The sequence below is a fragment of the Kryptolebias marmoratus genome, linkage group LG24 (genome assembly GCF_001649575.2).
Source record: "Kryptolebias marmoratus isolate JLee-2015 linkage group LG24, ASM164957v2, whole genome shotgun sequence".
Classification (NCBI taxonomy): domain Eukaryota; kingdom Metazoa; phylum Chordata; class Actinopteri; order Cyprinodontiformes; family Rivulidae; genus Kryptolebias; species Kryptolebias marmoratus.
This window is the reverse complement of record NC_051453.1, coordinates 7,315,936-7,325,333: the sequence shown is the minus strand read 5'-3', so window position 1 is coordinate 7,325,333 and position 9,398 is coordinate 7,315,936. Positions and strand designations below refer to the sequence as shown.

Here is a 9,398-nt window from a genome sequence, read left to right as displayed (position 1 = left end):
ATTCTGAGGAGTGTAATGTAGTTCAATTAAAGTCAAGTGAGAGGTTCAATCTCCAAAACAGGAGCCTGAAGGAACAGAGGTGCAAAACGTGAAACGATGAACAGCTAAAACCACATGGCAGCCCTGAGTGAAATCAACTTTTAAGAAAAAAAATAAAACCGAGCACCATCAAATACCACAGAATGCCAGCTTTGCCCCCCCCGCCTCGAACCCAAAGAAAGCCATTTTGGATTTTTGAACAGGCACAACACATTCTTTAAAGTGCGCTCGCTCACTTGAGCTGTTCCTCTCGCTTCTTAAAAACTGTTTCTTCCCAACAAACACGAAGGCTTCACGTAAAAACGCCACACAAAACATAAATCCCCATGCATAATGTGTTGCATATTGAAATTTCTTTTTAGGACCACTCGTTTGGCTTTTTGAAAACTCGAGACCTTACAGCAAATGTAGTTCTAAAAATTCCCTCTCCAGATGACAGGAGCAATAATGCATATAGAGTTTCAGTCAAGTGTCGATACCTGCAGACACATGCATTAAAAATACATTACTGGTGAGCAGTCCTCCAGAAGCCTGTCACAGAGAGGGTTGTGCTTTAGCATACAACGCTAATTTTTCTGGTAGGCGGCACATTAACAAAACATTCCAACTAGACAGAATTAAAATCTACTTTTGAAGACCAATGTCATGGAAAAAAAAAACATGTTCATGCCTTTGAGACAACTTCCTTGTGTCTTATTGTGCTAAGTATTTGTGCATTGATGATGCAATTATCCAGCAGAGACTGGAAGGGGAAAAGAGAAACTGAGCAATGATCATTAAACGAGTTTAAATCACGTCAAAGACGAGGGAAGTAATACTGTGATCATTACTTATTTGAAAGAGAGAGAAAGGATAAGACCATCAGGAAATCATCAAGCCCCTGTGGGCCGATCGACATTTCAGATTTTACTCAAACATTCCAACCCACACCTGATTAGAAAGGTAAAAACCATCCGAAGTACCCAAAAGTCACTGAATGCAAAGCTGGAGACAGGACTGAATATACAGCTCAGAGATGAAAGGTTAGATAAAAAGATAGAAAAGTCATCCTCGTGCACTCATGCAAAAGATGTGCACCGTGTGCATCTTTGGCTATGCATAGCACTAAGTCTCCAGTGTTGAGGTGCAGTAAAAAGCACTACAGCAGGCTAATGCTGACTGGTATAGCCCTATTCAGACTGCATGCTCAAGGAGAAGAGGACAATGGTCAACAGAAATTCACAGATGTGGAACAGTTTCTGCGAGCGTGGCACCTCGCAGAGTTCGAGCCGTTTGGCTTTGGTATTAAAACAGACACGCTGCAACCAGGCAGTGTGAGGAGATTTTTGGCTTGGCTGGGTGTGACAAAGCTGTGGCATGTCCTTCAGTTTACTGCACGAGGAAGAAGTGGAGCTTTTCAAGTCAACATCTCTGAAAATTGCACAGGTTGGCCACTCTTCCTTTATGTAACAGCACAGGCCATCTTTAGATCCGAAGTTTGAGTACATTAAAGTTCTGCTGAGAAGAGGCTGAAATGAATCTTCTAATCACGGGTCCAACAATCTCTCCCTCCATTGCTGAGTGTTATGTGTCTTTGTACCTGTTGAGAGAAGGGAAACCTTTCAGAGCAGCACAACTATGATAAACACTCAGTATTTCTTGTAAAACAGTCGGCCCATTTAAAACTTGAGTGTTCATACAGAGACCTACCCTGGAATACTAAATGTGTCACAGGAATGCCATACAACTTTAGTTTCAGGTAATAAAACTAGTAGTAGCAAGTCTGTATGTAAATTTTCAATTGCAGCCAGATAAGAGGAAATGTCAGAACACTTTATGACGCTGGAGCAAACACAAATATAAAGACAGCAAAACTATGAAAAGAGGGATGAAGGAAATTATAATGAAGGTGTTAAAGAAATGCCTGATTGAAGTTATTGAGGTTATGTTTGTTAGGGAGTAGAGTGTATAAACCAGCTGTTTCTACAAACATTGAAACTCAGAAGCGTTCTTGAATGAGGTTTGTTTTCGGAGCCGCTGCAAACTGCGTTTCCCACTTCCTGTCTGTGCTCCACTTTAGTTTGTTTCTTTTGAATTTCCCTTTTTGGTTCTGGGTTTTACATCTGCACTAAGATGCGGGATCTGCCTTTTCTGAGTAATTCTAACAAAGTATGTAACACTTCAGAATAAAGTGTGCAAAAGAAACAACAAAAACAGTCACTATAGATCTGAGCATTGATGAAAAATTGGGTCTCTCATCATGTCAGGATAATAAAAGCTACATATACTAGCAGCTCCTGAGTTTTAAGACAATCTTTATGCAAATAAGAAGCAGCTCAATTTATAAAAAGACAATTACAAAAAAAACAAAAAAAAAACCAAACCTAAACCGAGGTCAGCTAAAACTGACCACCAGGTGGCAGTAATACGTAGAGCTCAGAATTACCAGCAAAGAGATTACTGATCATTTTATTCTGACCTACTAAGTCTCTGTTCATGTGTGCTCAGTTCAGGCATCAGTAACCTGTTCAGAAGAAGGTAATGAAAAGAGAGACATCTTACCCGCTCTGTAATCTGAACTCCGGCAGAGCACCGAGGGATGCAAGTTGTTCCTCAAGGGCCACGATCCGCAATCCGATGTAACCTGAAGACAGAAGCAGCAGCACGACCCTGGAACACAACATTTCAGACGTCAGGACCGGCTGCACCAAAGACCAGGTTTTACAACAGCCACACAAAAAATACAAATCAGAAACAGAAAAAGAATCCCTTCATTATAAGCAGTTTAAAGAAAATACTAAGAAGTATAGATTGTTAAAGATAATCTTGTTTGGAACAACGAGAATGTTCTCAGTGTTTTCTTCAGGGAGAAGTAGAGATTACTAAAGAAGAAGATAAGACCTTGGATTAAAAGAGCTGAGAGGGAGGAGTGAAAAAGTGGTGCCACTTACAAAATCAAGTAAATGAAGAGAAGGGTGTTGAGGGTGCTGGCCTCTCTCTGAACCAGCAGAGACTTGGCTTTTTCAGTCACATTCCACACCCACGATCCACCTGAAAGGCAAACAAAGCGTGAATATCATGGCTCGGTTTGTTTTCCACTTCAGATTTGATCTATTCACAGTATCCAGCCGCTTTTTGTTCTCAGTCACGCGAGTCCTACCTGACTCCGAGAGCTCCTCTGAGGATGAGCTTTCACTTTGCTGCATGTGCAGACTCCTGAAAGCCGAGCCGCTCCCATTAGGCACTGCTTCTGCAGGAAGAGGAGATCGATGTTAAACTTCTATTAGACCTTGAACTTTGCACCTCTACGCTCTATTACAGAAATGAGAACACCTGATAACAACAGCAAAACAAACGTTTTTTTTTTTGTTTCAGTCGATCAGAAATTAGAATCACTTATAGATTTAGAAAAAAAAAAAAACTAAAGTAACAATTCCTACCTCTGTGAGGCGGATCCTGCAAAGACTGAGGTCCAGAACCATCTGTGTGGTCGAAGCTGTCGTCCAAACTGGACTGGCTGGAGTTCTGTGCAGGAGAAATTATAGATATATGAAAAGAGTACTCATTTAGCTTGACTGATTTTTTACTATTTCCATAAAGAGAAACTTACCACGAGTTTGTTTTTATCAAAGCCGTTTTCGCCTGAGAAGATGGGGCTACTATTTGTGCTACTGTCCTGGAAGACAGAAATAAGAACATTAGATGATATTTCAGACAAAAAAAGCTGATAGACCGAGGTTAAATTTCTTTATACATTAGAAACAAAAGCACTTTTATATCCTTTTATTTACAACCTCATTGGAAAAATGAACTTGAAAAGATTTTTGGGAAACAAAATGTAGATTCAGTAACAAAAAAAAAAAACCCAAATCCAATTAGTTGCAAAACTTGAACAGTTTCAACTGAGCACCTGAAACACTGTGCTTTTACAGGCTTTCATCACCACCGTTAGTCAATAATGTTACTCTAATGCAGCACGTCTGGAGTGTCCTAACACACTGAATCATTGCAGCATTTTGGGTTTTTTTTGGTACTTTTTGACGTTTGATTTGAGCCACTCACCTCTACCTGAGGACAAACGGAGCGCAGCAGCTGGTAACACGACTCTCTGTTCCTCAGCGACACAAAGAGGTACTGAACAATGACAAGGAACAAAGGAAGAAACATCAACCATCTTTTCTTCTAGTAAATCTGATAAGAATGACCCCATATCCAATTAAATGTCAACAACAGAGGAGTTTAATGAGGTTAAACGAGACTTTCGATGGATTTTGAGCGTGACGGACTGGAGGAGTGACGGACTGACCTTTTCTCCTTCTGTGGTGCGAATCGACAAGGCATTGGGTACCAGCAAAGCTGTATTCTGCTTCTTCACTGTGCGGATGGAGGAAACTGGAATAATAACCTGTAAAAAACATCCGAATATAAATAAAAAGAATAAACTTAGACATTAGTTGCAGGCTAGATAAAATGACGTGCCGGGCTTGAAGAGAGGCCTACCTTAGTGTCTTTGAGCAAAACTGAGGAGTAAAAACAGGCATTGGTGTCAGTGATGTACAGTCGGCCATGGTAGGGCACTTCTCTCTGCAGGGCACAGATGTATGCTGGGAAGACAGAACAGACCTTTTCAGTTTGATACACATCATTTACTGTCATTTAGAAACTAGGATTTGATTTTATTAATTTACCATGTATCAAGTCTTCACTCTCAGGAATGTCTGGGAACAGTCTGTGGAATGTCTTGTTGTGTTTTGTGAAGCTCTGAAAAGAGGAGAAGGAGATGGCTTTTTAAAATTTAAAAGGATTAAACGCTAATGAGAGTCACGAAGACGACTTTATGGTAATCACATCGTCGTGTCTAGTAAGAGTTAGGATGTACTCACACTTTGTGTGCCAGTTCCCTCCGTCCTCTCAAAGCTTCTGTCAACTTCAAATGTCTCCGACCTGCAGAGAGACAAAAAAGAATCTTTAATAAAATGTTAACATGAACACACTTCTATTCCAAACATTTTTATCAGGTTTGAGGCAAAACTCTCCACAAAAGCCTGTTATGAGTGCTATCAGGTTACATCTGGACAGCTTCATTAAGAAAAGTAGGGCAGAGTAAGAAAATGTTCCCATGAATGTCTCAAAGACACTTCCTTTGCTCAGCAACGTCTTTATGCTAACAGAATTTCGCCTCAGGATAGAAAGATACAACGTTCATTTGTAGTTTTATTGTTTCCTTCATTTCAGACATCTGAATCATGTGAGGGAAAAAGTCAGCTTTCAAGGCGAGTGTAGTCATGTGGGGCAGGACTGAGCCCCAGCTGAGAGTCGGCTCATGTCTTGTGATGCATGAACAGCAGCTAAAATTTGCCACAGCTGCATGGTTTAAAACTTGTGACCTCGTACGCGGCGCCCTTTGTTTCCCCGTGAAGCCTACCTGACGGCTACTTGTCTGGTGAGAGTTTTGTGCTGTTGCTGGATCTCGAGCTGGGCAGCCTCGAGACTCAGGGCTTTCCTTGCCTCCACCTTCTTGACGCTGCCATTGCTCAGGCTGCTCCTGCTTTTCTTAGATTTGGCCGGCAGTCCACCACCGCCACCACCTTCTACTGGGTAGCTGCTGCAGAAGGGCGAAAAGAAGAAGAAGAAGAAAAAAAGAGAGAAGCTTAATATCTCAAGCGGTGTTCTGCATGAAGAAAAACCAAATGAGCATGCAGAATCTGGTTTTGGGTGTTACTGTACAAACAGACATGTTACAACATTTTCACCACTATGAAATGCACAAAACGCCAAGTGAGAACATCTGCTGATAAAATCTGTGGCGTCTTTACTAAACTGCATATATAGTTTTAACTTCACAGCAGGAATCCAAACTGTTTTAAATACAAGTAGCAAACCTGAAAAATGGTTTTTAACAACTACATGAAACCGTTGGTAACCATATTAATCCCAACAAAACACTTCATGTGTAAAATGTCTCGTTTAAAACAGCACATCAGATTTTACACACAGCGCTTTTATTCCATCATATAGAGAAGGTTCAGAAAATAATTAACTCCCCGTGTACTTAAGTTAAAAGTCTGTCACTTCAGGACTGATATGTGACAGACAATAAGCTTATCTTTATGATGTGCTGGAAGCGCTCACCATTTTCCTATTAAAAAAGGTTTTATTGATAAGTGTTGCGTCAGAAGTCGCTCGCCCTGGCTGCTGTCCAATCTGTGTCACCTTAAAGACGGACTAGGCTCGGCTTTTTTCATAAAATGGAAAATAAAAACCCAGCCTTGTAAAAGGACAGGCAGCAGGATTCTCTACAGTCAGCTTTTTAAAAAGCCACGACCTGTCCTTGACCAGGAAACAAACCACATGCCCTGAAAGAATAAGATCAGCTGAATGATAACAAATATGAAGTCATGTTGGCCTCAACCGGGTACGAAGATCAAATATGAGACAAGTTAGAAGAATTTTAATCTTCAGTGAAATCTAGTAAATAAATCAGACTGCTAAAACCAGAATTCAAGACAGGCTTACCTGCTAACTTTAAATCTCTTTGATGAACGGAAACCCATATACCTACTCACAGTAGGCATTTCTGGTTTCACCAGCCGATTTAAAAAACAAACAAAAACCTTTCCAACCCGTTTAAAAAGCTACTTAGTCTGAAAAATATAGAAGCTAGAAATTGAGATATAAAAAAACAAGACTAATAAAGATGCTTTTATGTTATAAAATCGTAGCTCAAGAAGACAAAATTGTGCTAATTATGCTCTTTGCCACATCCTGCCGGAATAAAAAAAACAACAAGAGCTGCTGCTGTGTTGCTTTATGATTCTGTTAGCAGAGAGGAAGCCACTTTGTGTTTGACGGTGGTGTGACACTCCGTAGTGGCTGACGTCAAGCTCAGCCACTCCCCTAAAGCCAAATATGCATGAGAGGAAAAAAAAAAGCAGCCAATACACAAGCCCCGTCTCCTCGTCCCTCCCGTCCTTACACAAGGACACGCGCAGCATGACAGGCATGGACATGTAGGAGAATCTGAAGGCCAATCCCACTAATAAACATTAATCATGGCTAAAAAAAATAAAATAAAAATATATCCCAAAATGCATCTTGATCTGAAGCAGGCTGAGTGAACACCTTACCAACCATAACCACCACGGAGGTCAGACTATCAATCTTAGAACTCAAACGCTTTGTTAATACACAAATATTTGCAATACAACCAACTTTTAACTGCAAAATAATAATACCTAATATAAAAAGATAATAATCAGTCCTTACTATTTCTGAAGGCCGTTTCCTGTAAGCCACACTTGATTCATATTTCTTAAGCATTACCTAAGTGACCAGGAAATGCGTCAAACTATTTTACTCCGAGCGGCTGCGTTTCTATTCTTTCTCAGTAGAACTTGTTTAATAACCAACAAGCTTCAGAGTGACTGGAAATGGAACGTTAAGAGGAGGAGGAGGAAGAATAAACATGGCATGGACTGATGTACATCACACATGGCAGCCAGCAGTCTGAGATAACAACACGTCTAAAACCTAAACACTGGCGGCTTATTACTTTTAATCACGAGTCGTGGACCGAAACAAATCCAACTACTTGCAAAATGGACACAAACGTGCTTACAAATGGTTTGTATAAAAAGAATTAACAGTCAGCTTATTAAACACATCAAAGTCTGAGTATAATGTGCCTACAAGTACACTTATGTAGGATTCTAGACATTAAAGGGAATCTGAAGGCTGAAATGCTAAATTGTTAACTTTAACAACATGTCTGTTGGTTTTATGTAAAAAAAACATCAGTCACCTTTTTAAATATTCAACCATGTTTATTAATGTTGCATAAATTTGTCATTTTGCTGAAACAATGCCTGCATGGGTACAAGTTCTGTAAAATCAAAAACGTAAAGTCATGCAAGAGTGTTACCAAGTTAGCTAATTGTTAAACCTAAAGTTTATACGTTTCATAATAAAACAGAGCCATTAAAGTCACGTTAGGGCTGACATTGCATGAAAGAGATGAAAAAAAGAAACTTCACTTGACGAGAACAGCTTGAAGGAAAACTTATTGCGGTATAAAGCGACCTATGCCCTCTTTAGCTGTGGTTGTGTTTAAATTACTACTTTGCATTTCCAAAGCAGGAGGCAGCCTGTAGGGCTGTGTGTTGTTCACAGTGAGGAATCAACCTCTGACCCACTTCTCTGGTCAATTGCCTACTTAAGATACCTTTTGGGAGAGGGGAGAAAGAAAGCCTTTTGAACCTAGTATACCACCATTTAAATTAAACTGAACAAGCATTAAACCATCTAAAAAAGAAAGATTACTACAAGTACAATTTCTCTTGTCGTCTACTCCATGAACCTTACACATCGTCATGTCCCGAGACAAAGCTTACTAAGACTTAAAAAGTTATTTATCAGCATTCGTTTCATTGTCACTATGCTACCTCATCTGGGTTTACAAATGGTCTATCTCATAAAAGACAAAAGTAGCGCTGAATATTTATTCCTACAGTCTAGAGGAAACATTTTTAACTGCTCTTCAATCATTTTTGCCTTATGTAACATTCTGAGGAGTGCAGACAGATATCCTCGGCTTACCTTGTCAGATCCCCAGAAGAATCAGCCACAGCACCTTCTTGGTTTAGCAAAACTTTCTCTTTCTCCATAATTGACTAAATTACCAACTCTCGTCCTCCACAATCCCAAAACCTCGTACGAAAACAGCTGAATGGCAGGTTGACTCTGTACCTTTTGCTCTTATAGCCGTAATCGCCAGCTCGGTTGGGTGTAAAGGTCTGTTTTATTGCGAGTGTCGGGAAGCATTTCAGAGCACAGAATAAAGATAAAGCCACGGCAGGACAAGAGCCGAGCAAAAAGGGTAATGTTCGGTCTCAAACCCAAAACACTCTCCAAGCTTGCATTTTTTTTTCTAGGATTAAGCGCCATTGTCAGAGAAATGCGTAACAGTGGGAGGTGGTGGAAATGTAGGGGCTCAGAGAAGCATTGAAAAGGGTTTTAAAAATCGACATCAACAAACAAGAAGCTGGCTTTAAAAGCAGCAAATGCAATAAGGCACGACAACAACTGGCTAAGTCTTTGTAAAGAATCCTAATGAGGTTTAGGGCACAGGAATAATTAAGGTTAAATGCTTCTAAACAATAAAATCAATCAATAGGTCAATGTAGTGCAACTAGTTGCATAAACATCTCAGGATTTGCGCCTCAGTGGTTTATTTCCATATACATGACATCACTTATATAGGCCAACTGCACTTGTGACATCAGCCCCACTTCAGTCATCATATATCACCTACTTTAAACCTCTCCGTCTCAGCGCCACCTGCCACGTTTCCACTGCAAACATGTGACAACCTACAGGACGAA

At 40.2% G+C, this 9,398-nt stretch overlaps 1 protein-coding gene across 3 annotated transcripts in view; it reads right to left on the bottom strand.

The window, feature by feature from the left end:
- Window positions 1-1,337: 1,337 nt before the first annotated feature.
- The window catches only part of si:zfos-943e10.1 (GRAM domain-containing protein 2B), a 12,388-nt gene continuing 4,327 nt past the window's right edge, over window positions 1,338-9,398 (bottom strand). Inside the window, exons 1-13 of one of the 3 annotated variants that reach the window (XM_017413581.3) lie at window positions 8,614-8,995; window positions 5,444-5,623; window positions 4,902-4,962; window positions 4,707-4,779; window positions 4,519-4,622; window positions 4,325-4,423; window positions 4,081-4,152; window positions 3,629-3,694; window positions 3,459-3,543; window positions 3,179-3,268; window positions 2,970-3,069; window positions 2,581-2,688; window positions 1,338-1,618 (exon numbers count right to left, since the gene is read on the bottom strand). In XM_017413581.3, coding sequence (XP_017269070.1) covers window positions 1,603-1,618; window positions 2,581-2,688; window positions 2,970-3,069; window positions 3,179-3,268; window positions 3,459-3,543; window positions 3,629-3,694; window positions 4,081-4,152; window positions 4,325-4,423; window positions 4,519-4,622; window positions 4,707-4,779; window positions 4,902-4,962; window positions 5,444-5,623; window positions 8,614-8,681 — 1,122 coding nt within the window. In that variant the 5' untranslated portion in view covers window positions 8,682-8,995 and the 3' untranslated portion in view covers window positions 1,338-1,602. Of the gene's footprint in view, window positions 1,619-2,580; window positions 2,689-2,969; window positions 3,070-3,178; window positions 3,269-3,458; window positions 3,544-3,628; window positions 3,695-4,080; window positions 4,153-4,324; window positions 4,424-4,518; window positions 4,623-4,706; window positions 4,780-4,901; window positions 4,963-5,443; window positions 5,624-6,534; window positions 6,858-8,613; window positions 8,996-9,398 lie in introns of those variants that run through there. The other 2 variants (XM_017413582.3, XM_017413579.3) reach the window with 2 other exon arrangements.